This window comes from Cladophialophora psammophila (genome assembly GCF_000585535.1).
Source record: "Cladophialophora psammophila CBS 110553 chromosome Unknown aczJe-supercont1.46, whole genome shotgun sequence".
Classification (NCBI taxonomy): domain Eukaryota; kingdom Fungi; phylum Ascomycota; class Eurotiomycetes; order Chaetothyriales; family Herpotrichiellaceae; genus Cladophialophora; species Cladophialophora psammophila.
In genome coordinates, this window is record NW_006912967.1 from 86666 (window position 1) to 113199 (window position 26534).

General features: G+C 51.6%; 11 protein-coding genes across 11 annotated transcripts; 4 read left to right on the plus strand and 7 right to left on the minus strand.

Annotated features, from left to right (window-relative positions):
• Window positions 1-412: 412 nt before the first annotated feature.
• A1O5_13319 (uncharacterized protein) lies at window positions 413-3233 on the plus strand (the record flags this gene model as incomplete). The annotated part of the gene is made up of 3 exons (XM_007753885.1): window positions 413-436; window positions 492-700; window positions 761-3233. The coding sequence occupies 3 exons, from the start codon at window positions 413-415 to the stop codon at window positions 3231-3233; spliced, it is 2706 nt and encodes a 901-aa protein (XP_007752075.1).
• Window positions 3234-4035: 802 nt separating this feature from the next.
• Window positions 4036-6637, minus strand: A1O5_13320 (uncharacterized protein; the record flags this gene model as incomplete). Its single annotated transcript, XM_007753886.1, has 3 exons — window positions 4036-5263; window positions 5327-6169; window positions 6222-6637. The coding sequence occupies 3 exons, from the start codon at window positions 6635-6637 to the stop codon at window positions 4036-4038; spliced, it is 2487 nt and encodes an 828-aa protein (XP_007752076.1).
• Window positions 6638-7066: 429 nt separating this feature from the next.
• A1O5_13321 (mitochondrial chaperone BCS1) lies at window positions 7067-8642 on the minus strand (the record flags this gene model as incomplete). Its single annotated transcript, XM_007753887.1, has 2 exons — window positions 7067-8419; window positions 8469-8642. The coding sequence occupies 2 exons, from the start codon at window positions 8640-8642 to the stop codon at window positions 7067-7069; spliced, it is 1527 nt and encodes a 508-aa protein (XP_007752077.1).
• A 297-nt stretch (window positions 8643-8939) lies between these two features.
• On the plus strand, window positions 8940-10259 carry A1O5_13322 (uncharacterized protein; the record flags this gene model as incomplete). Its single annotated transcript, XM_007753888.1, has 1 exon — window positions 8940-10259. One exon carries the CDS (start codon window positions 8940-8942, stop codon window positions 10257-10259), a length of 1320 nt encoding a protein of 439 aa, XP_007752078.1.
• A 692-nt stretch (window positions 10260-10951) lies between these two features.
• A1O5_13323 (uncharacterized protein) lies at window positions 10952-12305 on the minus strand (the record flags this gene model as incomplete). The annotated part of the gene is made up of 3 exons (XM_007753889.1): window positions 10952-11872; window positions 11931-12117; window positions 12172-12305. The coding sequence occupies 3 exons, from the start codon at window positions 12303-12305 to the stop codon at window positions 10952-10954; spliced, it is 1242 nt and encodes a 413-aa protein (XP_007752079.1).
• Window positions 12306-13288: 983 nt separating this feature from the next.
• On the minus strand, window positions 13289-14862 carry A1O5_13324 (amt family ammonium transporter; the record flags this gene model as incomplete). The annotated part of the gene is made up of 2 exons (XM_007753890.1): window positions 13289-13456; window positions 13510-14862. The coding sequence occupies 2 exons, from the start codon at window positions 14860-14862 to the stop codon at window positions 13289-13291; spliced, it is 1521 nt and encodes a 506-aa protein (XP_007752080.1).
• Window positions 14863-17289: 2427 nt separating this feature from the next.
• A1O5_13325 (uncharacterized protein) lies at window positions 17290-18229 on the minus strand (the record flags this gene model as incomplete). Its single annotated transcript, XM_007753891.1, has 2 exons — window positions 17290-17658; window positions 17768-18229. 2 exons carry the CDS (start codon window positions 18227-18229, stop codon window positions 17290-17292), a joined length of 831 nt encoding a protein of 276 aa, XP_007752081.1.
• Window positions 18230-18495: 266 nt separating this feature from the next.
• A1O5_13326 (uncharacterized protein) lies at window positions 18496-19698 on the minus strand (the record flags this gene model as incomplete). Its single annotated transcript, XM_007753892.1, has 1 exon — window positions 18496-19698. The coding sequence occupies one exon, from the start codon at window positions 19696-19698 to the stop codon at window positions 18496-18498; it is 1203 nt and encodes a 400-aa protein (XP_007752082.1).
• Window positions 19699-20135: 437 nt separating this feature from the next.
• On the plus strand, window positions 20136-21698 carry A1O5_13327 (oxidoreductase; the record flags this gene model as incomplete). The annotated part of the gene is made up of 1 exon (XM_007753893.1): window positions 20136-21698. The coding sequence occupies one exon, from the start codon at window positions 20136-20138 to the stop codon at window positions 21696-21698; it is 1563 nt and encodes a 520-aa protein (XP_007752083.1).
• Window positions 21699-22085: 387 nt separating this feature from the next.
• A1O5_13328 (uncharacterized protein) lies at window positions 22086-23154 on the plus strand (the record flags this gene model as incomplete). The annotated part of the gene is made up of 3 exons (XM_007753894.1): window positions 22086-22137; window positions 22235-22599; window positions 22675-23154. The coding sequence occupies 3 exons, from the start codon at window positions 22086-22088 to the stop codon at window positions 23152-23154; spliced, it is 897 nt and encodes a 298-aa protein (XP_007752084.1).
• Window positions 23155-24235: 1081 nt separating this feature from the next.
• On the minus strand, window positions 24236-25466 carry A1O5_13329 (uncharacterized protein; the record flags this gene model as incomplete). Its single annotated transcript, XM_007753895.1, has 4 exons — window positions 24236-24623; window positions 24710-25086; window positions 25155-25222; window positions 25283-25466. 4 exons carry the CDS (start codon window positions 25464-25466, stop codon window positions 24236-24238), a joined length of 1017 nt encoding a protein of 338 aa, XP_007752085.1.
• Window positions 25467-26534: the final 1068 nt, after the last annotated feature.

Genomic DNA, 26534 nt, shown 5'->3' on the forward strand with positions numbered 1-26534 from the left:
TAGTGAAAGGAAATCCTCGACGACGCCTGCAGTGGTGGCCATATCTGATATTGCAGATTATGTACATAACAGACTAAGCATCACTGTTTTCGGGGGAAAAAGAAATTCTCGTTACGAATGGAAGTCAAGGAGGCGCGCTGGTGGGAGGTCTAGGGAGGTCGAGGTCTCGAAGGATGGGCTGTCGGACACAGCCCCTGATTTTTGCATCGTGCTCTCTGGCGTGACGATAGGCAGGCCAAGGCGGCATTTCCGCTTATACCAAAAACAGGAAAAGGTGCGCGCCGTTTTAATGACTCTTGGCATTGGATCTCCGCATCTGAAAATTTCCCCACATTACGAAGTACGCTTTGCATGGCTGATTGTATCCCACTCGACAATTCTGGCAAATCGTTTTCTCGTCCATCTAGAGACAATGGGAAAGCGAGGTGGGAAGAAGGTAAAGCGTCTCTCTCTCATCTACACTGTTCGAACAATATTGACGATCAATATAGGGTGGCCGCGGCCGCGGTGGCGGACGAGGTGGAGGACCGCGTCCTCGACCCGACAATCGCGGCAGCAAGCAGGATATCAGTCGCTACAATGACAAATTCGAACAGTACTACAATCAGCTTGGGATAGTCTCAAATGAAGAGAGAGTTGATTTTTGGAAAGCGATGCGAAGGGATCTGCCTAACAGCTTCAGGTTCACCGGATCTAAAGCGTACGTTCATGTCCACGGCCAAGTCTTCCGTGTTTTCTCTACACCTACTGACTCGTCCAGACATGCCTTGGCAGTCCAGCAGCGACTGCGAGACTATTACATCCCAGAGATCACCTCGATCACCTACGAAGGCCAATATGTTGACGCCCCTCGTCCCGTGGAGTGGTACCCCGATCAGTTAGCGTGGTTCATGACTACCCCGAAAAACGTTATCCGTCGATTTAAACCCTTTGCCACGTTTCAAAGATTTCTTGTGGCGGAGACTGACGTTGGAAATATCACGCGGCAAGAGGTGGTTAGCATGATACCACCGTTGGTCATGGATTTGAAACCAGGCATGACGGTGTTGGACCTGTGCGCTGCGCCGGGCAGTAAATCTGCGCAGCTGCTCGAGATGATCCATGCCGGCGAAGAGGAAAGATGTAAACAGGTTGCTTCCAACAATGCAAATGGTTTGGATAGACTGGAGGGCGAAGATTACCAGGACGATGGCCGGGCGACGGGTCTACTGGTCGCCAACGACGTTGACTATAAGAGAGCTCACATGCTGGTTCATCAGATGAAAAGGTTAAGCTCTCCTAACATTGTCGTCACGAACCACGATGCGACCATCTTTCCTTCGATCAAGATCTCGTCACTTCCAACACCCGAAGGAAAGCCAGTGAGCAATCGCTATCTGAAGTTTGACCGCATTCTTGCGGACGTTCCCTGCTCTGGGGACGGCACCGTGAGGAAGAACATGGAGATATGGAAGAATTGGACACCGAGTAACGGTCTGGGTCTCCATGTCACGCAAGTCCGAATTCTAGTTAGAGCCCTGCAAATGCTCAAAGTTGGAGGTCGAGTTGTCTACTCGACATGCAGCATGAATCCAGTTGAAGATGAAGCCGTCCTCGCAGAAGCCATCAACCGATGTGGAGGTCCGCAGCTCGTTCATATCCTGGAAACAAAGGATCTGCTTCCTGGTCTAAAACGCTCGCCCGGCCTCAAGCAATGGAACGTCATGGACAAGTCTGGTCGGATCTGGAAGGACTACGAGTCTGTTCTAAAGCAACAAGCTGAGTTTGGCTATGGAGGACTTGAAAAATTATCCGAGAGCATGTTTCCTCCGAAGGAAAATCTGCCTCTTGACCGAGCTATGCGTGTCTATCCTCACCAGCAAGATACGGGGGCTTTTTTCATCGCAATTCTGGAGAAGAAGTCGGAGATCAAGGCTAAACCGGAGGAGAAGCCCGCCACTGCTGTACAAGGGCCGTCAAAAATTGACGTCGCCGATTCCCCAAGCACGAATATCAAATCTGAGATTTTAGCAATTGGCGGGGTGGAGAAGAAGAATGAGATGGTCCATAGCGACTCGGAATCCCCAATGAAACGGAAACGCGAGGATGGTGAAAATGGAGCCATTAAACCAATCAAACGGATTAAGAGCGAAGATGGACTCAACAATACAACCCCATCCGCGACTATTCAAAATGATCAGCCCTTAGCAGCCCCAGCCCCAGCACCACAACCTCAACGACAACAATATTCAAAAAAGAAAAACCGCGTCCAACCATTCGAAGAACCGTTTAAATATCTCTCCCCCTCCCTCCCCGAACTCAATCGAATCCGCACCTTCTACAATCTTTCACCACAATTCCCCGACGATCGCTACATGGTCCGAAACCCCGAAGGCACACCCACCAAGAATATCTACTACACCAACAAACTCGCCAAGGAAATTCTGCAGGAGAATGAAGGGAAAGGGATAAAGTTTGTACATGCGGGCGTCAAGATGTTCGTGAAACAGGATGCACCGAGCCCGGAAGTGTGTCCGTGGAGGATTCAAACAGACGGGTTAAGGATGTTGGAAACATGGGTTGGGCCCGAGAGGATTGTTAAGTTGAAAAAGAAAGAGACGCTGCGGAGGTTGTTGATCGAGATGTTTCCTAGGTTCAAAGGCGAGGAAGGGGACAAGTTGGGCGAGGTGGGTGAACAGGTGCGAGGGATGGGAATGGGATGTTGCGTGCTTATTGTGGAGCCAAGCGAAACCGATGCCGTCCAAGGAACGGGTACCGGTGGTGATGGAGAAGAAGGCGAAGGGCTGGAGGAGAGAATGGTCCTCCCGTTGTGGAAATCTATTCATTCCCTGAATCTCATGTTGCCCAAGGAAGAGAGGAAGGCAATGCTATTGCGGTTGTTCAATGACGATTCGCCGTTGTTGAACAACAGTAAAGGCTGGCTTGAGGCGCAGAAGCAAGAGACCGTAACCAAGGCAGGTGGCGACAAGGACGGCGAGAAAAATGACGCTGGCGGAGATGGAGAGGCAGAGACGATAGATTTTGTCGACAAGCTCGACGAATTCGTCGACAGGGAGATGCGGGGGAATAGCTCGTCACCTGAAGCCGAACCTGCGCAATCTGAGCCTGTCAACGACATCGACCACATACGTGATCTGGAAATGCAAGACGAGGCGGCCGACGTCGAAAACGCCGGAGTGTCAGATGACGACGAGGAAGACGGCGGAGTGGCGATCTCTAAGAACGAATCATGAATTGAACTACGTCGAGTCCACCAGAGCAAAGGCATCGGAGATGGAGGGAAGAGTTAGCTGCTCCATTACGATGTACAAGAGCATTCGATCACACCTGTGCAATCTAGAGCGTTTAAACGTTTCGATGTGACGAAAAGATGTGTGTGCTAACAATAGATTTTCCATATCCACCTGTCCATATTATATATATCGCGAATGCCAAGTGGCAGAGAGAACAACACCCTCTTCACCTGAGCCTCGCAACAAGTTTCATGAGCGTGTATTTGCGCAGTATCATTGGCCGCCGGTGTAGACGAGACGAGAGGAGACGAGTCAGTCTCTGCCTCACTCTCCATCTCTTACAGGACACCTCCCGTCAACCAGACCCAACCTGACCCATCTAGCCCGACCGAAAGGGCTAGCTAGCCAGCGAGCTAGCTACATCACCGCTGATGAGGTTTTTCGAACGCCGCACTGCAGCTAGCGGCGAGCAGTTTTGCTGCTCATGAGAGCAAGTTCTCAAACGTAGCCTCCAAGCAGGATGGCATGGGTGTTCAGAGGAACTTGCTTGCCATGTTTCTGACTGGACTAGCAATGGACACTAAGTCTGGATAAGGTGAAGGTGTTGTGGTGCATGCGGGATCGGAAACGAACGAGCGAACGTTCGGTCTGTTGAGTCTTTTGCCGCTAGCTATTTATCGAAATCCTTCACTGCACTGACTCTGCAGGCCGAAACACGTTTCACGTCGAGCGATGAGGCGGAGGGGGCCTGGCCCATCAGAGCAGATCGAGTCAGATCGTCTTCTACTCCTCGTAGCCATGCTCAACTTCCTTCAGAGCGCTGGACGGTTCCTGTCGGTATAGATGGCAAGTACAGCTCCGCCGGGTTATGACTGACTGAATGCTTATCATCCAAAGTCTCGTTGATCACTCGAAGTGTGACAACGCCTGGTTTCGGGCCGTCATCCTGGTCAGACTTGAACCCCTGGACAGTCATGGCCGTGGACACGGCGAGCTCTTTTTCTCGTAACCGGAGGACGCTTTCAACCAAGGGTGCCAGGCTTCCCTTGGCGCGCTTCTCCCTGTAAATATTTTTGTAGAACTTTGTCCCGCTGAATAGAGAGAGTTCGGCTGGTGTAACTCCGTTGTAGTCTGTCATCGTTGGGTCGGCGCCAGCTTCTACAAGAACATCGATTATTTCTGGTTGCTTCCGCCACACGGCAGCATGTAGCGCTGTACCGCCATATCTGCCAGCCCGTTCGTCTAGATCAGCGCCCGCTTGCGCAAGACTTCTCACAGTCTCTGCCAAGCCGTAGGATGCAGCATAGTAGAGAGGCCTAGCGATTTCCAGGTCCGTGTTAGGGTGAAGGTAGCCATGCCACGAGTCAAAGAGGACAACTTGGAGCCAGAAGAGAAATTTGGGGTTTGAATGCGTGGTCAATAATCTTCGAATGAGAGGAAGTAACTCAGTCTCCGCGCCCGACATCTGCACATGAAATGGCCAATTCTGAGCCGCATATCGGAGAAGAGGGAACGCTGAGAGTGTCCACATGAAGTCTGCTCTGAACAACGGCCCAGCTGAAAAGTCTTCAAGAAGCAGGTAGCGAATGCAAGCATCCGCTATGGTGCGGTGCGACGCTTGTGCAGGAATATAGAACTCAGAGGCCTGATCGAGTCGCCCAGTGAGATACTCTCGAACGGAGTGATGGGCAATGCGGACTGTCTGTGAAACAGGATTGAAGGCGATCAGACTGCGGCAGATTTCGAGAACATCGCTTGGATCATTGAGTGTCGAGTCCGGATCCAATTCGTCAAAGTCAGGCTCAAGAACCACAGCTTCAGCTAGCTCCGTTAGGGTCAGCGGTGTAGAGGCATGAGCAAGCCACAATAGCGTCCGTGTCGCAAACGAAATATCTTCACGAGCAATACTGTCGAGGATTCGCAAATATGAGTCTTCGATGCCAGGGGGGAGCTGATTGAGCGCTTGCTTCAAAGCAGCATCGGTCCTCAGCCTCGACATTTCGTCTAGTTGGCATTGTACCCAGCGAAACCTGCAAGAAGTCAGCTAAGGGTGTTATCAGCCAAGCTGGATTGTAATGCAAACTATGGCGTACATTCCATGAGAATCTGTTCGCAGGGTTAGCTCGACAAGATCCTTCATCTTCTCGCTCATGCGCCGAAGCCTTGGGTCAGTATGTATTCTCATCTTGATGTATACACTGATATCCTGTTCAGTCGCTTCTTCGGGGACAGGAATGTCTGGGAATCTAACGAGATATCGACGCAAGTGTACCTCCGGTCGACTGCTGATGAAAACACGTAGGGGGTATCTGCCGGATGACACGATTGAAGTCAGAAAGTCGCATACCACGGAGTAATTGGGGGACTCGTCTAGACCGTCAATGAAAATTGTTGCCGAATGCGTACTTTCTAGCAGTAGCTGCAGAAACAACTTCAACTCGGTTAGATTTGGTTGTTTGGGGCTCCCGAGACGACTTGAAGCTCGCCTATAGGTATCAACAAGTTGGTCAGGCAGTTGTGAGAGTTCTGAGCAGAACTGTTTGACAATGGCACCAAAGAAAGTCTCTGATGTCAGACTTTCAATCGTACTTGCATCGTAGTAAAAATAGGCCAATAGGCAGTCCGCCGTTTTTGTGTCCATCAGGTGATGGATGAGGTAGCTTGTGGCTATAGTCTTCCCAGAACCTGCCTGGCCGTGCATCCAGAGCAGAGAAGATCTGGCTTTGGACCAGTCCAGAAATGCAGGATCATTGAGGAGCCAGTTGCATGTGTTGGAGCAATAAAGCTGGTATGCGCGCTCAAATTGGGCTTCATAATGATGCTCGCAGAGCCAGTGGAAGATGTCTCTTCGTTCCTGCTCTGCATTGTTGTATTTAATCTCTGTTAGGGTCTCTGAGACAGTCTCCAGAGTTGCACTCTGGTTCATAAGCGCTTCCCTGTTTTTCCCTTGAGTAACGTTTTCTGCGTAGTGAGCACATTTGGACTTACACTGAAAGCGAGTTTAGAGAGAGGGATATTGAGTTTTTGTGTCTCTCGACGGCTGTGATAAATTCCTGAGTCTCGTTCTTGCGGAGTGGCCAGAGCAGGCGATTGATTGCGCGTTTACCTGGCGATTTGCTTGACGCAGGGGAGAACATGTGCAACTTCGTTGACACGCTTTCTAGCACAAGCTTGCAGTCCTTCAGTGCCGACTCTAGCTGATATTCTGGTATGTCCATTTGGGCAGCCAGTCCCTGTACACCTAATAAGATGCCATTCAGACTGGTGACTTCAGACACCAGTCGCCTTGCTTCATCCGGAGCCTCAGCCACCGCACAGCCATAACAATAGCATTGGCTGATGACGGTGCCGGCCAGGGAAAGAAGACCAGCAACCCCAGTGACAATCGAAAACGGGTCGGTCATTGTGTTGAAGTCCCGACTATGGTCGAAATATACATGATTAAGTTAACGGAGATGCTGACTCAGGGATCATGGGGTCATGCGCTTTTCATACCACCTTTTCACATGTTCCACATGCTAAGTCTGAGGGTGTGCTCGACGATAAGAAGATTTCGATGGACATACGCTGGCCTGAACTTGGCCTGAAGTACCATCCCAAAGTATAAGACAAATTGTAATAAGTACCCAGTATCTGGCAAGGGGAAGGAGAAGAGTGAGGAATGGAAAGGTTCAGCTGATGACCGCCAAGACGCCCCTATGCCAAGGCTACTAGGCTGACGGCCAAGGGCATTTGCACAGCCACTTTAGAGATAAAATACATGGCGCTGATGGTGATACCAGCCTCACCGGCTGGCGTACAGATCTCCAGCATGCTGACTGCCCATAGGTCGATCAAGAGGCAGTTGCATGCGCCTGACTGTCTTTATTCAAAGCACTAGGCAGCTCGCCCGGGGCCAGCTGCCATGCCATATCAACGGCGCCACGGGGCCGTCCTTTGTTGTACAGAAACAGCCCCTGCAGAGCCGCCATGCTTGTCTGGCTGCTTCTCGCAGACCCATGAGGCAAAACCCCTATTTCACGGAGCTTATCAAAGAACTCCAGCCGATATTTTCCATCTGGATCGGCATCGCTGTAGAACCGCGCCCAGAGTTGTTCGATCTGGTACGTCGTAGCCTCTCCAAGACGCACCGTCATGTCAACTCGACCAGGTCGCACAAGTGCTTCATCCAAGCGATCGACGTGATTAGTCGTTAGAAAGATGATACGTTCTTCCGCACTGCCCACGCCATCCAAAGCGTTCAACAGTCCCGAAAAAGTCACATTGGCTCCTTGGTACCCGTCTGCTTCGACTTGACGGCGGTTGGCAAATGCCGCATCGACATCCTCGAGGAGGACAAGTGTGCGTTGGGGAATGACTGTCAAGAGGTGGTTCAATCTGTCGTCTGTAAGACCGCGCTCACTGAGATTGAGCATGGCGATGTCGTAGTTTAAATGGCCAGCGAGGGCCTGAATGAAGGACGATTTTCCCGTTCCCGGTGGACCATAGAGGAGATAGCCTCTCCGGTAAGGGATTCCTCGTTCGTAGTACCATTTGGCTGAAGAGAGAAAGTCCTGGACATCTGCGACAATGCGTTCTTTGACACCCTTATCGAGAATGACGGACTCAAGAGGCCGCTTGCTACGAGGGTGGCCAAATTTATCCCACTTTATGCCCCATGCGGTGTATATGACAGTTTTTCCTTCAACCGACTGGGTAGCGATATCATGAGCCTCTTTGAACAGCGACTCAAAAACGTGTCGTTGAGAATATAGCGCGGTCAGGGTAACGGTTTCCCACGGTTTCCCGTCCATGGAGAACTGCTTTGACTCTCTTTGGCGATTGACCATTATCCATGTATTCCTATAGCGGATCACATGCCTACCCGGACCAGGGATCAAGATAAAATTTGTGTGAATAGCGCCATTGGGCAATTCTCTTTTCTCCGTCTCAATCGCCAGATGGCGCATGCCTGGTGTGAGCCGCTGAAGCAACAACTCTAGAGCACCTGTTTTAGCCTGCAGCGCCTTGTGCGCGAGTCGCCCTCGTTCATGCAATGTCATCCAGTAGAGAAACCAGGGGTAGGAGTCGTCCCGAACACTAATCTCGACATCGACGAGAAGACGGCGTCGCAGGAGGGCAGCTCCATGACGAAGGCCTCTTCGACCGAAGGCGAAGATTGTACCGAGACCAGCAAGTCCAAACCCCTAATAGATTGTTAGAAGCCTCTTTGATGAGCGAATGACAGCTACCTACGGCCGTGAAGAAGGGATTGTTGATTAACTGCGCGACTAGCCCGCCATCTGTAGAGTTACTTGTGCTTGCGAATTGACGCACAAGGTCGGCTTTCTGGGAAGCGGCATCATTCAAGGTCGGGGTCACGAGGGATGTGTTTGAGGCGACCTTGACCAGTTCATTGTCGCTCTGCATTCCCTCTTCAACACAAGCGATGAGGGCACACGAGATCTGTGGAGAGAGAAAACAGTATGTTCATTGCCTGTTGCTGGCGCTGCGCAGTCGGAATGAGATTTTGGCCGGTCCCGACGTCACCAACATTGAACTTCGGCCGACCCGGACTTAAAGCCACTGATTGTTCCTTGCCTGCATTGATGATTCAAACACTATCAGCTCTATGAATCGCAAACTTCAAGGATGGGTCTTGGTTCCTCTAGGCAGCAGGATACCATCCTCGCGCTGGCTCGCTTGATATAGTCCCTCCCTCCCTCCATGCGCTCCTTCTTCCGGCTGCTGTTCAGCAAGCGCACACCTTCCAAAGCCCCTACTTCGACACATCCACCTCCCTTCCGCACCATGATGTCCTCCTCCACGGTGGCTCTGCTGTATGCAGCCACTATCGCCATTCCCTCCACGGCGTCGCCAAAACCTGATGACGAGATTACAAAGACCAAAGCATGGCACGTCAAGAGTGGCGGTTTTGACAATCCATGGCCATCATGGCAGATGCACTCTCTGCCAACGCTGCTCTGGGGTCTTATACACAGGAGATTGACTGGCAAGGCGAACAAACCTAACACGACTCCTCCGACTGTTCCTGTTCACCCCCCGACTTTCCTTCCTTCGCGCACAGCAAAGTCCCCCAACTCTCTTAGAGCAACGTGGCTCGGACACGCCTGCTTCTACGTCGAATTTCCGTCCGGCCTGCGCGTCCTGTTCGACCCAGTCTTTACGGATCGCTGTTCGCCCTTTTCTTGGTTGGGTCCTAAGAGATACACCGAGATGCCCTGTAGAATACAAGATATCCCACTCATTGACGCCGTTGTCATCTCGCACAACCACTACGATCACCTCTCGCATCCTACAATCTTGGAGATAGCAAAACACCATCCAGAATGCCACTTTTTCGTCCCTTTAGGAAACAAGAAATGGTTCTCGGCAAGCGGTATCGAGAAATGTACTGAATTGGACTGGTGGGACGAAGTAGATTTCACATTGACGCCCGTATCTTCAATATCCATGGAGACAAAGAGCGCAAGCGTATCCTTCACCGACGAGCCAAGTCCGCCCGAATCCGCGGACACGATAACAGCCCGCATCTCCTGCCTGCCGTGTCAACACATTTCCGCCCGCTCAATCCACGACCGCGCTGCCACCCTCTGGGCCTCGTGGTCCGTATCCTCGGGCTCTAAATCGGTTTATTTTGGCGGCGACACCGGCTATCGCTCCGTCCCCAAGTCCTCCGATGGAAAAGACGACTGGTCACAGGAATATTCAGAGTTACCTCACTGCCCGGCATTCGCAGATATAGGTCGTTTAAGAGGACCATTTGATTTGGGACTGATTCCAATAGGGGCATATATGCCACGGTGGATCATGAGTCCCATGCACGCCAATCCGCGTGATGCGGTGGAGATATTTAGGGATATAAAATGCAAGAGGGCGTTGGGCATACACTGGGGCACATGGGTCCTGACCGAGGAGGATGTCCTAGAACCACCTAGGCTGTTGAAGGAAGCATTGAAACACCATAATATGGAAGAGACGGGTTTATTTGATGTTTGCGACATTGGTGAGAGCAGGGAGTTTTGAGATCTGATCGGCGGGATACAAGGCATGCAAGCATTGCATTTCTGTCAGACAAATGCAGTTGTAGAGGAGGTACTGACTGGCGTTGTCTTTTGAGATGTGTGGATTTGGCTGTACGGGTGTGGAACGGCGTGCGGAGGTGGGACATTATCCTGGCGAGGACAACAAGGCTGCCCGGGGGAGAAACATTGTATGAATACCAGGACTCTATCATGTGGTTCTTGCGAAGAAAGGAACTTCAATTCTCCATTAGTCTTTTCTCAAGTTCAGAGCGATTGCAAATTTTTCTTCTTGCTCAGCTACAGACAATCACACAGACTAATAGTACAGGATATCATTGAACGCTGACTCTCTCGCAAAGCGTTGAAGAGTTGGACGGGCAACGTAAATCTCAACACCATTCGCGCCACAGCAACCCGAGTTGTAGCTAGTAGAACATAGGAAATGTTTTCCGGCAGTCTTGGTGGTACAGGATCGTCGGTCTGGCAATAGTGACACACTCCGATTTCTATTTCCCGTTTCTTCCCCTGCGATATCCCCCCTTCCTTCCTTCCTTTCCTTCTTCTGGTGTGTGCGCGAACAGGAACATATTCTCCTCCATTTCCACTCGCTCGGGAGGATGTTGTAGGAAATATGAGCCGTCGTATCAAAATAGAGAAACTGTAGTAGAGGACTGCTCATTCGGGGGTTTTCGTTCATTTGGCTCGGCCCTTAGCAATCTTCTTGGCTCTGCCGGTTTTGCCTTTGGTGCCTTTGGTCGTCTTTCCCTTGGTTTCTTCTGCATGCTCCGCTGCTTCTGCTTGGCCTTCACCGATATCGCCTTCTTCCATGTTGGTATCCGCCGCTACCATAGTTGTTCGACCAGCATTCAGATCATCTTGACGAAGAGCACCGATGTAGCCTTCTGGGATCGCAGCGGGGGTGTTTTTAGCGTGGGCCTCATCCTTTGTCTCGACATCTCCATCGGGTTTTGTCTGAGCTTTGATCGGAGGGTGGTCCGCATCTTCATCTGCATCCTGAGGCTCTTCGCGCTGAGTAGCTTTTCCTTTGCGACCAGGTCTAGTTCGTTCACGTTTGGCGGTGACTTGGCTTTTTTGGACGGGAGCCTCGACGCCATCGTCGCTCTGTTGAATTTGTGGCTTGACACCATCATCTTCATCGACATCCCGAGATGCTTTGTTCATCTTTCGGTGTCTCTCTCGCTTGACCGGTTCCACCGGTTCCTCCTCCCCTTCCTTAGCGTTTACCTTCTTGGTGCGTGACCTCTTGGCCGGTTGCTGAGCTTCTTCTTCTGCTTCACTCTCTTCCTCCTTCACAGCGACTTTGCGTTTCCTTCCTCCGGCCTGCTTTGGAGGCGCCGACTCGTTAGGCTGGCCGTCTTCATCTTCATCTTTGATTCTGCGACGTGCCGCTTTCTTCTTGGCTGCCGGCGATACTGGCATGTCTTCTTCATCCTCTGATTCAACCTTGGGTTTCTTGCCTCGTCCTCGCTTCGCTTTGGACTTTGAGCGAGTCTGCTCATTTTCTGCAGCAACGCCCTCGTCATCCTCAACTTCCTTCTTCTTCGGAGTGCGTCTGTTGATGCCTTTCATTCCTGGACGGTTATATTCGGGTTCCTAGATTGAAGCTGTCAGTGAAAGCGGCAATGCATAATTGGGCGACCTGGCTGCTTACGCCGTTCCAGTCTTCATCGGCGACATGGCCATGCTCCAATGCAAACTTGATCTTTTCACGCGATTCGTCGTCAATCTCGTCGTAGCCATCGATAATGCGATCAAGGTCGGCATCGAGATCGTCTAAATCCTCAAGCGGGCCGACTTGATCTTGGAGCTTCTTGATTTGAGCAGGCGTGACGCATCCCCTGGGTTACAATAATGAGACATGAACGACGTTGAAGTACGTAGGTAAAGCTTACCAATGCTTCCACATCCATGATGTGTGTTCATGGATAGTCACGAGAGTCCCCATCCTAAATTCGCCCTTTTGAATCTTAACTCCCGCTTTCTTGCATGCCGTGTTTTGACAACCTGCACGCCCGGTTTTGGCCATTTCTGCCCTTATGTCAGTAGCCTAGTGACATCGCATTAAGAAAGCTGAGGAAGAGCAAAAAGTTCCAGGGGGTGGCTAATTCGGCTTGAGCTGGCAGCTATTGCCAACACAATTCCATGCTAGCTCGACGCTGCCGGAGGTTGTGAGCAGATATATTGAACTCACCGAAGCGATATGTTGTGTCTGATGCCATAGTGATCCGGAGGAGTTGACGAAAATGTGAAATGGTGGAAGTGCGAAGACACCTAGGTAGATAGGATGGACGAGAACGAAAGGTAAGACGCTGAAGCCGCCGGACTCGAGATCATCTAGGGGAAAGGAACAATACCACAGGAAACGTGGAAAGAGGAATGAAGTTGGTTTCATATGACGATAGTTTGCAGGTGTCGAAGTGGGGAGCAGGAAACAGACAATTGTGTAAGTAAAGTTACGAAGGTTCCTGTCCGCTAGTAGCCAAGTCAGAGACCGTATTTTCAGACCATATTTAGTCTGACGCGCGCATCTCTACGGCTCTGTGGTGCAATTCTCTTGTCAGACAGGTGTAATTCCACACCTGAGCGCGACGCGGAAAGTGCTTGACATTTCACCAAAGCTTCATTTTCATTAATATCACAGCCCTTTGTTAATTCCTTTTCCGTTCCAATGACTTTCCATACTATGGTACGTGCCTGCGGCAAACCGATAGGCCCGGCCCTCCCAGTGAATGCAAGAAGAACTACGCAATCCAAACATCCTATGAGAAAGCAGTAATGATTTGATGTGGTGAGACGGTCTCAAACAGTCCCCATGTATTTGGTTTATGCTTCTGCTAACGAGGTTGAAATCCTGAAAACCTGTTGGAAATCGCCTGCTCAAGTTCAAGACGATGATGAAGATGAGAAATGACACTCCTCCCTTAAGGCGACACCTCACACTAAGTCCCTCCTTACTTATTATGCCGATAATTCTCTCTAGCAGGAAAACAAGAGTTCGAGAGTGTCCACCTATGCCTGCTTGGTCGCTTTGTGTGTCCCATTACCACTGGCGCTGCCGCTCCCACTTGCTGCTTCTGCCTCCGAGCTGTCGATGTGTCCCGCAGCATCCACTCCCTGCAGTACTCCGGCACGCTTCTCCACGTCCTCATGGGGCTTGCCATAATGGGCGTCATATTCCTGTTCCAGAAATTAGCAAACGCATGATATTGTATAGCAAAAAGAGGTCTTACATGTCTTCCATCATGAAAGAAGGCGTACGGGAGCTCGCCATGAACTTCACCGTCGCCAATGAGCAGTTGATCCTCGTTGTATCTCAGAGGGATTCTCATGACGTATTTGATGAATAGGCAGATGGCGCTGGTCCAGAAGAGATTCCACCCAATGATGAAGAGGAAGCCAACAATTTGAACCCAAACTTGTCTTCCATTTCCATCAATTGCACCACCCGATGGAGCAAGGGCGAAGGCGGCAGTGCCTTCACTGGTAGCAAACAGGCCAGTCAAGAATCCTCCAACGATGCCACCAACCAAATGTGTATGGAAATCTCCCACGACATCATCAGAAAATTCGAGGAACCACCTTTGCTTCCCCAGGATGTTCATTGACATCCACGGAATGACACCAGAGAAAAAGCCAATGATAATAGCGCCCCATCCTGCAACAAACCCGGCGGCGGGAGTGATTGCGACAAGACCAGTAATAATGCCTTGAATAGCTCCAATGACAGCAGGCTTTTTGAAAAAGATAAGGTCCATGATAGTCCAAGTCAACATGCTCATTGCCGTGCACACATTGGTATTGAGCACGGCGGCGCCAGCATCGGGTGAAGCAGTATAAGGATCACCGCCGTTGAATCCGTTCCAACCGAGCCAGAGCAGTCCAACACCTACCAGCGCCAGCAAAACGTTGTTTGGGTGAAATTCAGTGCGATCGCGAGGATGTCGAGGGCCGACCCAATATGCTAGGACCCAGCCCGCTGTTCCAGAGGAAACATGAATGACGTATCCTCCAGAATAATCCAGCACGCCCAGGTCGAACAAGAAGCCGCCTCCCCAGATGCTGAATGCGCCCACAGTGTAGCTCAGAGTCAACCAAAGTGGCACAAAGACCATCCAGGCCAGGAAGTTCATTCTTGCCAGGGCTGCGCCTGCAATAAGAACAAGTGTAATGGCCGCGAAGACGAACTGGAAATAAACCATGGTGCTCATGGGATATGCTGCAGAGAGACCGGCCTCTGGCAAGAAAGCCTGCTTCAATTCGTAGTTCATCTCGACAGCTGGCCCCGGCACTCCGACGAATGGCAACATCTGCTTGCCAAAAGCGGCTCGGTATGCGTAAACCACCCAGCAAATGAGGACGGCTGCAAAAGCGTAAAGGACCATGAATGCCGAATTGATGGCCCACTTCTTTTTCACCAATCCAGCGTACATGACCATCAGGCCTGGGACAGATTGGAGTCCGACAAGTGTAGCTGCCGTCAACTGCCATGCATTGTCGCCATTGTTGAGCCAGTCAGGCGCAACGAGTTTGTCAGCGTCCCAGCGACGCTGGGCCCGATAGCTGGCTACGTGACCGGGCGACATCGAGGTCGAAGGATTCGGTACACTGTTGGCAGTCGTTCAGCAGAGGTAGGACCGCTTCCGAAAGCTGCGATCTTAATTGTTCGGCCCTGTCAATTTGATGGGAGGAGAGAAGAGCACGGGAAACGCGTTGGACAGGCAAGCAGGAGCAGGAGTGAAGACTTAAAAGACCGCCAGCGACGCACGCGACGAAAAAGAAAAGGCGAGCTCTCCAGCTCTCGCACCACCCCATGCGACATACATGCTCTACCTAGAGAGGCCCTAGGCCGGGATTCAAGCGATATCTGTCCCAGCAACATGCCATGATTCGCCAGGAGATGCCATATTCCCTTTGGTGCACAACCAGTTTGAATTAGCAAGGGATGTCTCCGCCTTAGCGACCGCTGCAGGCACAACGTGGCGCTGGCAGTCGTGTTCTGGTCCTAATGATAGGTCACAGGTATTCGCCTGCTTATCATCCATGATCCCCAGCAAAGCGATACGCGATGGGGTTTGCAAGCAATTGAAGAGATGAAAATGGAATATTGGGCCAAAGCAGAGTTCAAGTGAAGGCTGGGGAAATGCAGCCAATGATGAGGAAGATGCTTATCAGTTCTTGGCTTAAGGTCGGAGCTTTCGGGGAACATGTCTAACTGAATTAAGCTGTCCTAAGCATTTCGAAGCATTGCGGAATCTCCACAAGGTCAGATCTTTGACTATTGCAAATTGCTGGCTTATCTGCGAGATGAAGAACGAGGTGCTGGCAACTCCACGTGGGGCACCAAACGCAAAAAGTAAACTAGACGAAATGTGTTAAAGGGTTCGGGATGCGTGGCAGGTGGTCTGATGCCGTGAGCAAGTCCTGGGACAACTACGAGGTAGGTCTGGAGCATTCGCTGATAGTCCCTCTTCACGTCAAAGAGCAGGATAGCAGTTGTGGGTGGTGTTCTGGTGGTATCCATCTGCTGGCGACACGATGAATGAACTCTTGCGCAGGAATGGTGGCGAAAACATGTCCAACACTGACCCTCTCAGCAGGTTTACTTTGTACCGCAAGGGCCCATCTGAACCCCCCTTCCAACATCCGTTCAGGACGGACAGTCGATGTCCGCACGAATCCCACCTACTGCGCTGCATACTTTAAAAGGCCAAACCGCTTTGAAGCAGAAAAGACTCCTCCGAACGTTTGCGATATATACTGGCATACCTGCCTCGACGCGATGCAGAATCCTAAACCTTTGATCTTCTGCTCGAACTTCCTCGGGCTGTGTCGAAGACTGCCGACAGAAATACAGAGGCCCCGTCAAATGCCACCCTTCTAAAAGTCTCGGGGATGCACTGGCAGTTGTCAAGCATTCAGATTTGTAAAGCTACGGCGAATGCATGGCTCAGGGCTGTTCCAGGGGTTCTCAGCCTTGCTACTTCAATACCCGAAGATTCCCGTAACCAGAGGGTGAGAATCTGTCCAAACATCTTGATATCGATCTTACTATACGTAAGCAGGCATCCGAGAAGTCCGGTGGAGACACCTTGCGAACAAGGCTCTCTCCTGCGTTCGGCCATAAAACAAATCCTGCTTTGAGAACGGATGGAGCGCATTCCTGATTTTCGCACCCTAGTTTGGAAACCAGGGAGTGCGTCAAGCCAGGCCGCGTCACTTGTCGTTGGTCAGCTTAGACCAACCCATCGAGGCCAGTGGCATGTGAAGCGCATAGAAACGGCATGGCGTCTTTCCAGCAAGACTTCGGCATTGCGAGCAACACAGGTTCAACCCATAAAAGTCGTGATGGTCGGGTGGAACTATGATGTTGGTCTCGAAATAGACATGATTCCTCTCCACACTTCTGTTTCTGGCCAGAGAGGGAGGCACCGTCACATCGCAGACCATGCAGAAAGTCCCTCAAAGCTGAAATGTGGTAAGCTTGTGGTTTTCAAGGTACAAGAAGCAACTAGATGTGCATTTCGGTTCCTTCTGCACTGGATATATTTTCAGACCATCCTCTAACTTACGTTCCTTGCACAACTTGAGGTGGTTTTCAGTAAGATATGTCTTGAAGTTAACTTTCGTCTTCTTCTGGCTTATAGATTTTCAAGAGAGAAAAGGCAAGCCTGCCATCACAGTCGCTCAGAAAAAAACCGGAGCCACCACCTCCAAGGTTCCCGTGATTGACGCGAGCACTCGCCACGGGAGTCGCGCCAAATTGCTGGAAGAAGATCGCGGACGCCAAACAAATGCCGCATATTTGCATCCAGGGGCGCACCCAGAGTTATGACCAATTCATGAAAGCCAATGCTACATGATGAGGGGTGGGTAAATTTGGTTTCTGATGGCCATTTTCACTATGCGAACGTCTCGTCTAGAATGAGAAAGGTAGGAGGTGCTCTCCCACCGTTCGAGCTCCTCAGTCTGCTCCTTTTCTTCCTCGTATCGCTGCGAGAATGTCCTCCCTATCAAGACAAATATTTATTAAACCAATCAATTCCCTGCTGCGCTGCGTCATCCATGGCCTTTTTATCCTCATCACTACTCCAATCACTCCGCAAGGCAAATCCATGCACTTGGTTCGTATAGACTCTCACTTCTGTGGGCACACTGGTCTTTTCAAGCGCCTCTTTGAGCTGATCCACAGCCTTCATGTCGAGCAAGCTGTCCTTTTCACCAACGGCGACACTGGTTGGTTTCGAGACGGGGCTGATGTCCGCCGGGATGGAGAGGAGGGACGGGTGGCAGGCATAGGCGGCGTCGACACCGCCGATCTCGCCTTCTTTACGGGCGTGGGCTTGCAAGATGGAGTACCGGCCACCCCAGCAGAAACCGATCTATCATCGGTCCCAGGCAGTCAGAATTGACACAAGGAGCGTACGAGGGAGGGTTCCTTCTCCGCCTTGCCACGATGCTATTTTGGAAAACGGAAGAGAGTGGACTTACCGTCCCGATCTTGTTCGTCCCCGGTATCGTTTTGATATGATTGATAAACCCACTGATGATCGGCTCCGCAACAGCTTCCCGGTGTTTAACCAGCCACGGACCAAGTGTGGCCATAACATCAACCGTCTCTTTCGCCTTTCCCAGAAGGGTTTCCTGCTCTTTCTGCTTCAAAGGAGGCTCGATGTCCTGGAGGAATTCGATGTCGAGGGAGTCGCCTTCGTGGACATCGGGGATGTAGCAATAGAATCCCGCTTTCGCGTATTGGTCGGCCAGCAGTCGCACGTTCTTGAATTTCCAGCCGAAGATGTCGGTGAGAAAGACTACGGTCTTGGATGTAGATCTATCGCCGGGCTCTGCGACGTAGGTGGGCAAGCCGCCGATGGTGTCTTCCCGACCTTGGGGGGTGCCTTCGTGCACGGCCCCTGAGAGACAGCACGCACCCATTCCCACTTTGGTAGACATGGTTGGAGCCCTGTTAGCTCTGTGAAGGTATAGAACTGGTGAGACGAGATTCTGATGAGGAGGAGACAGTGCTTTGTAGCAGCTTCCTGATATTGATGGAGGGGCTTCCCGCGGTGCTTAGCGCGCGGGGTACAGAGTATTCGGTGTGGGATGAACACGAGGAAGACGATGACTGTACTCGGTACACCACCCAGTGTATAAGTGTATCCTGAACGCCATACACCGCTCTCTTTGCGGGACAAAAGCCCCTACAGCGTTCTTAAATTTCAGCAATTCAGACCGCCATAGTCAGACCGTAGAATGTTGACATAGCCATCCATATGGCACCGTGCAGTCCTGATCAGTTTCGCACCAATAATCTTACCATCCTCAACGGCCGCACCAACCTCCAGAGTGCCCGACGGATGGCCAATGACGGTATTCGAATGATGGAGATGGTTTGACAGCGCATGCGGAAGGGTGCCCTTCATCTTGCATGCAACTCCGAGATTGAGGGCGAGTGTGGCCGGGATTGCCTTGTGGGCCTGTTCCATTGAAAGAGCCTGACATGATATATCTAGACCTTCGCTCCGAGCAGGGAACAGCAAAACAATCTTGGGTATGCTGCTGATGTTAGGGTTCAGACCCATCATCTCAGTGCCCCGTTTCCGGATGGCTTCTAGTTTGTCGAGGAGCTCCTGACTTGCATTCAACTGGTCTGGCGTCGCATCTACATTCCATCCAATGTCTCTGCCATCAACGAACACTCCCGGATTGCTGACATCGATCAAGGATGCGCGAATTACCTGGTTTCCAATATCAATCTTGTCAATTGGGCTACCAGTTGGTAAAGCTTTGCCAGTCTTTGCGCCTTCTGGGTGAAGAAATGAGAGTGTGATCGTGGAACCTGTTCCAGGCACACCGTCGATGCTGCACCTGCCGACATCTTCATATGCCCATCTGCCGTCGTACTTGCACGCTTGAAACGTAGATTCGATGAATTTTGCTGTATTCATGTTTCTCATTCGCATAATCACCGTCGAGTTTTCACTGTCTGGATCTCCCTGATCGTTCTTTGCAGGATTCCGCCGACAGAGTCCGCAGTTCAACCCGAAAGGCCCAACCACAGAGGTCAGATTGCCGCAGTTGCCAGCCATGTCCAGCCTGCCATCCTTGACGCCTATCTGAAAGAAGGTATAGTCAACGTCAACATCTGGGTGCGACGATGGTCCAACAACCATGGCCTTGCTTAGCGAAGAAATGCCACCACCCAAGCCATTCAGCTGTCTACCATACGGGTCAGGAGACCCAAGGATCGCTGCGAAAAAGTCCTCCATCTGTTTGAACGTGACCTCGTCAGGGGATTTCCCTGTTGACAGAGCCGACTGGAACCATTTTGGCAGATCGGATATGTTGAAGAAGACGCCCTTGGAAGTGCCACCGCGCCAGAATGACGCCTTGACGGCCCGGGGAAATGGTGCTGTTGTCATGTTTCTCTTCAAGATGCTGGCGCAGACTCGTACCGAGATTGCAGGGTGATCAAAGAGCATAGCGAGTACAAATCAGGTGGCCAGTTCTGTCAGCAATCAGATGTGCATCTCGGAAATGAACTGCTCCTATCCTCCAGTACATACCAATGCCGTTGATTGACTGATTGACTGGAACCGAAGGTCGACGGAGAACAGCCGGGCAGCATAGATGATGGCGAGGCTGGCCAAGGCTGGCCAATCAATGCCGGGCCATTTGGGGTTACATTCGCTATCTTTTCCCCCGCAGTCAATGCTACACACCAGAACAGACACCATCAAGACACCATGTGCCACCAGTGTTGCTGTCTTCGCTTCCTCCAGGCGCCCATCAGCGCTATATCTCTTGTCCTTCTCCCATCTTCTGCACTTCAGCGCTCAAGCAAGTCCCTTTGACCATAATGGGTTCCATTGAACCATCCCGAAACCCGCCGCAATTCCTCGTCATCGGAGCTGGATCTCGAGGCAACGCATATGCCCGTGCCGTTGAAGCTTCAACCTTGGGCACGATTGCGGCTGTGGCAGAGATCGACCCGTTCAAGCGTCGAGAATTTGGAATTCGTTACATCTGGGGAAGAGATAGACAACCAAAAGAACATCAGTCTTTCGGCAGGTGGGAAGAATGGGTTGCATGGGAGCAAAGACGCAGAGAAGATGCGGACAAGGCTGGAGGACCCGGACCAGGTTATATTCCTATAACTGGAGTGTTCATATGCACTATGGATGAGACCCACGCTCCCATAATCTGTGCAATCGCTCCACTGAACCTCCACATCCTATGCGAGAAACCCTTGGCTTTGTCTCTATCAGACTGCCTCTCCATCTCCTCAGCATTGTCGAAATATCCTCCGAAGGTAGTCTCCATTGGACATGTGCTCCACTACTCACCGCACAACATCCTCCTGCGCAAGCTCTTGACGGTGGACCAGGTCATTGGTGAGATTGTCTCCATTGAACACACTGAGCCCGTTGGCTGGTGGCACTTCTCACACTCATACGTTCGCGGAAACTGGCGCCGCTCTACCCCAGAAGGCGTTGGTTCTCTTCTCACCAAATCCGGCCACGATATCGACTTTATCCTCTGGCTGCTCTGTTCACCCAGCGCCCTGACTGGACCCATCCCCCATCTTCCCTCTACCATCTCAAGTAATGGAGCCATAACGCATTTTCGCCCAGCAAGAAAGCCAAAGGCCGCAGGCGTAGCGACCAATTGCCTCTCTTGCCCCGCTGAACGAGATTGTATCTACTCTGCGAGGAAAATCTACCGCGATCGATGGCTTCGACAGGAGAAAGACACAGGTTGGCCTCTTAAAATCGTCGTGCCCGAGATTGAAGATATTGTATCAACCAAAGACTGGAATGCAGCGGAGGAGCAATTGATGCAAAGGCTAGCCGAGGACTACGACAAATCCACCACACCTGACAATGTCATTGCAAGCAGGAGCTGGTATGGTCGCTGCGTGTACGAATCAGATAATAACGTCGTTGATGACCAGATCGTGACAATGGACTGGGAAGAAGATCCTTTGCTGGGTCAGGAGCTCGGCCGAGGACCGAAGAGGGTGCTCTTTCACATGGCTTATCCGACTCAGGCACAATGCGAACGGCGGGGGTGGATTTATGGCACGCTCGGTGAGATCAGCTACGATTCCCACAAGATCACCGTGCACACATTTGCCGATGGCAAAACGATTGTACATGATATTCCAAAGCAGGCACCAGAGGTGGAGAAGAGCCATGGCGGCGGCGACTGGGGTCTAGCCGGTGCCTTTGTTCAAGCTGTCCAAAATGTAAATGGTGGAACAATGGATGTTACGCAGGCACAAAGAGAATTGGTGGGATGTGACCTGGAGGAGATCATATTAAGCCACGCAATGGTGTTTGCAGCAGAGGAGGCAAGGAGAGAAAAGAAAATTGTCAATTGGGCCGAATGGTGGGGAAAGCACGGGTCGCTCGCTCGGTGACCCAGCTCGCTGGCTCAAACGGGCAGAGAAGGTCCGGGGCGGAGCTTTCCAAAGGACGATGAGGGTTTCAATTGAATAGGAGCGGTTTGGTCCCTGAGCTCAAAATGGAACAGGTCAACAATGCAATCTCATCGGCCCAGAACGCAGCGAGGAACGCTCGGATCGCTGTTGCTCGAGTGCGCGTCGCACATTCCAGCCCAGGTCTCGTAATTCTTTTCGGGGTATGTTCGCAAATGGCTTCTGAAAGCGTCAAAGGCTCTTTGTCTGACGCCATTGTGGCTTGAGATTATGCCCTCCTCACCTCCTGCTGTGATTTACCAGCCTTCTTCAGTCGACGAGATTGGTGGAAAGCAGGACTTGGGTGTCCCTAATTTGACGTGAAGCACCATGGCCTTGAACAAATTGTCGAGCACTTTCCTGCTGCTCAGCAGCATCTCTGGTACGTCTTCCCGCAAGCTTTGCACGGCAAGACCTCTTGATGGCACGTTGTGAGACTGAAAGCCAGCCGGGGCGCCATGCTGACATGAAATGGATAGCAACTCTGACCCTCGCACAATTCGTTCCAGCATCACCACCAACAGCCACGGTCCCTATCGTTTCGGCCTCGTCTCCCTGGCTGACAACCTCGACCCCGACGTCCAATGCAGCCTCCCACGCGGGCGCTGCCGGCTGGTCAACGGGAGCAAGCAAATTTCCGTCGGTTTTCGGGGAAGCAAAGATCGCTCATGCGGCGTTGGGGGCTGGCGCGTTCCTTTTATGCTTTCCTCTCGGTGGTATTATTGTTAAAGTCTGGCCACATCGGCGCATCGTCTGGATCCACGCGGCAATCCAGGGTTCTGCACTCGCCGTGTTTGTGGCTTCCACGGGCCTGGGGATCTGGATGGGATTGAAAATTAACGCGGTGAGTATACCTCACCTGTTCGATCTCCCATTTGCACAAGCACTTCGCTAATTTGATGACTTTGTTCTCTACCAGCTCGGCCACTACCACTGTGTCATCGGTCTCGTCATCCTAGGCCTCCTCGTTCTCCAACCCCTGATGAAGCTGCATTGGTTCCACAAAAAGGTCCCGAAAGTGGTACACTTTGTGCACATCCATCTCTGGCTCGGCCGCGCATTGATACTTCTCGGAATTGTTGACGGCGGACTCGGTTTCCAATTAGCTGACACGTTCAAGGCGCCCAAGTGGGCGAACGGGTGGAAAATTGCATATGGCGTGTGTGGGGCGCTCGTATGGATAATATATGTGAGCGTGGTGATTGTGTGGGTAGAATTAAAAAAACCTGACGCGACGGCGGCGGTTGTCGCTGGGAGTGAGGAGATGGCGGCATTGACCGAGGCCAGACGCCGGGCTGAGGATAGGCCAAAGACAGCGACGAGTACGGTGCACGATGTCGAGATTGGTGAGGTTGCACAGGTTGAGCCGATGCGACCCGCACGACCTGGTGCATTGTGATGTGAGGGGATGTTTTTTATTCTCGAGAGGGTGGTTTCAGTTCCAGACATCGTTAGAGTGAGGAAGAGGTGCACTCTATCTTGGGTAAGAAATCTGAGGCGAGAAGCTCTGATTAGAGAGATAGAGAATTCCTGTTGGCTGTTTTATCTTGTCCCCCTTTCTTGTCCTGCGTATCGGCTTTTGCTTCTCGTGGGCCAGGAGGAGGTGCGAGTTTAGACATTCACGCCAGATTCCACAAACGATGCCTGTACTTCGTCCCTCGTTGATGCTCGCAACTGGAATTACGCTTTCTTTGCCCCGCAGACTACGGCATAATTAGTAGTGGTGGCTGTCCCTCGTAGCGCCTTGTTTGCACTGGCTGTCTGTCGGCATACTCACCCTGGTCGCCTGATCGCGCAGGCGTCTTCATCCTTAGCTACTTATTGGTTTGTTCAGCAGTATTTCCTACTCAAAAGAGGCAGGAAATGTATTATTCCAAAACGCCGAATTCCTATGATAAACCTATCCGAACCGGGATTTTTATCCGCAAATACGGAGTAGAGAACATCTCGACTGGTAGATCAGACTAGCTGCGTTGGGGGAACTTCAATTCTCGTCACTGTAGCCTCGTCTATCTCGTTCCGACAGACGCGAGTCTAGACACCCTATACGGAGTATCATATTGTGCATGTTCTAGTGCAGACAGACAGCCGACTCAAGTGACACAAAGCGCGCTTTTGAACCTGAAGAGAACAGATGCTATAGGCAGTAAATAATGATAATCCTGATCAGAGCGCGTTTCATCAGTTTTGTCGTCTCCAATAATATTGCGAGTCGAGAGGGGCCGTCGTCGACTTGTTGGCGGGCTGGCTGTTTAGACAGTTCCGTACCTTCTTTTACCCTTGACTCGTTAATGCATGGCATGTAAACGCCACCGCATGGCCCAACTCCGGGTCCACTGTTATCCATCGCAGGTCCTTAACCCTTGTGCCCTGAGCCGCGCAACTTATCGTGTCCCCCTTCGTGATCAGCTTCGGAGAGCAGCAATTTGTAATGCCAGATGTGTGCAGCGAAATGGGAGCAGCAAACCGAGGAACAACATCTAGACGCGCTCGCGCTCACTAACAGACCACTCGTTCTTGATGCGGATCGCATTCGGCTCGTGTGCATGATCGAAGCTGACCGCGTCGTCCCGGCTTACCTCGCTGTGCGCTTTGACCACGTGCGAGAGTTCTACGACGCTTTCGTTCCGCATGTACGACGCGCCGCGCGGGTATGGGTCGGACGGGTGATCGCGACGCGAGGAAGAAAGTAGGCGCGGGAAGATCAAGCTGATGACGGGTCTCATGGCAGGGATACAGGCACACATGATGCCCACATTGAGCTCGGCCGCTGACCAGGTCGCGGCGCCGACGTTGTCGTATGTGAGGTCGGTGGATATGCTCGCGATGTAGAGCGCGTGGAGGCGGAGAATGGCCGTGATACACCCACTATTCCCGGTGTTAGCATTTTGGGGGATTGGGAAATAACCATTTGGCCAAAGAAGGGGGAGGGGGGCTGGGACATTCGAACATACAAGCCACCCAAAGCAAACACCGCAATCAAGCTGATCTTCTGCTTCTTTGGGAGTTGGAGACTCTTGAGAACAGGCATGGGAAGCACCCAGACCGCCAAGTCGGTGATGATGTTGAAGCCAGAGAAACTGAACCAGAAAGCCATGAGGTCGATGCAGTGACCGCCTTTGATGGTTTTGTCCCAGTAGTAAGCGATAGGCCAGCAGGAGAAGCAAGAAGTCAAGATAAAGGTTATTCCAGCGACGCAGATGAAGATGATGAGACCCCATGCGGCGAGACGGTATCGCCTCTCGACGAAGAACCTCAAGTACTGATAGCAGATTGAGTCTTTGACCACGAGCAATCCCAGGTTGTAGACGATGATACTGGCGTACAGGAGCTGGGCGGTTGTCTGTCAGCAAGGATTGTATTGGTGCAATATTAGATGAAAATGAGATAGTGAATCACCTTTGATAGAGTCTCGTTGTCTGCTTCGCTGACCGTATCTGCATGGCGACCCAAACCATGATCTTTCTCTGAAATAACAGACAAGTCAGTCAAATTGTTCCTAACAAGGTGAATCTCCAAGTACTCACGCAACACAATCGTGACAGTGAGGCCAACAGACAATACTAGGGCGAAGATAATCAAATAGTCTTCAGGCCCAGCCTGGTGGATGATCACAAAACGGGAAATGCATCGAATGACAATGAAGACAAATGCAAGTGCGTTAAAGACGGCAGCTGTCACCACAGCCTGCATACCACGCTCGAGTCCCATCCTGCCTGGGCATATGTGAGATGGCAGTGGAGGTCAGGTTGGCAGCATGACAATCGACGGAAGCAACCGAAGTTGTCAGAAGTGGGAATGGAAGGCAACATATGGACTGGGACGACGGCCCCTGCCAGCTAACTGCCAGCTATCTGTGAGGCACAAACACCCCCTGGAATCAGTTGACGGGCAGCGGAAAATTTAAACAGCATGTGGCACTGGAAGCCAGGTTCGTATTCAAGTTGCCGGGCTCGCTGGGCGGACTCGATGAGTGGCTGCTAATTTAGTATGGCTTGTTCATGTACTTGTACACGAAGCGAAATGGGGGCAATCTGGGGTAAAGAGTTTAGGTATAGTAGAACCAATATGAGACGGCCTGGAGGCAAGAGTTGCCTCAGAGGCGGTGCCGACCCAGGAGCTTGCATGTGGGAAACGTCAGTCAAACGAGAACCCTCATCAACGAACTTCCCCGGATTAGCCTCCCTGCCATAAAGGAGGACTGCCCGAAGGGGAAGTGGCCTCCACGTGGCTGCCGAGAGTAACATGTACCTACTTGTACAGTACTGGTCAGGATCACGATGGCGATTTGGTGGCGCCGCGAGCAGAACGAGTAGAAGGTTCGACAAATGTAATTAAAAGCCTGTGGATACGAGCGCCCAGAAAAGTCGAGGCTCAAGAGAGTGAAGGGGCTTTTCAATGGTCAGACACTTCAGTGTGCGAATCAACGGCAGACGTACGCAGTACCGTATAAGTGCCTGGTCCGTGCCTGGCCGAAGTCAACTTCAGTTGGCCTTCCTTGGTCTTAGGAGGACGAGCCAGTGGTACCACAGAAAGGGGATCTTCAAGAGACAAGGAGAAAAATGCAGCTGTTGAAACAAAGAAATCGCAATCAATTTGGCGGGTTTGCAGATTCTGACTTCACCGGTGCCGTCAGGATTGGGGAGCATGTTCGGATCCTTGCCGTTGAATCGTCGCTCGAGTCGACCTACGCCGTATCATGGGTCCTGCCGCAAGGACTGAGTCAGGACCTGCATCAGCAAACACAACCACCATCCTAGGGGACGGATGATCGTCGCT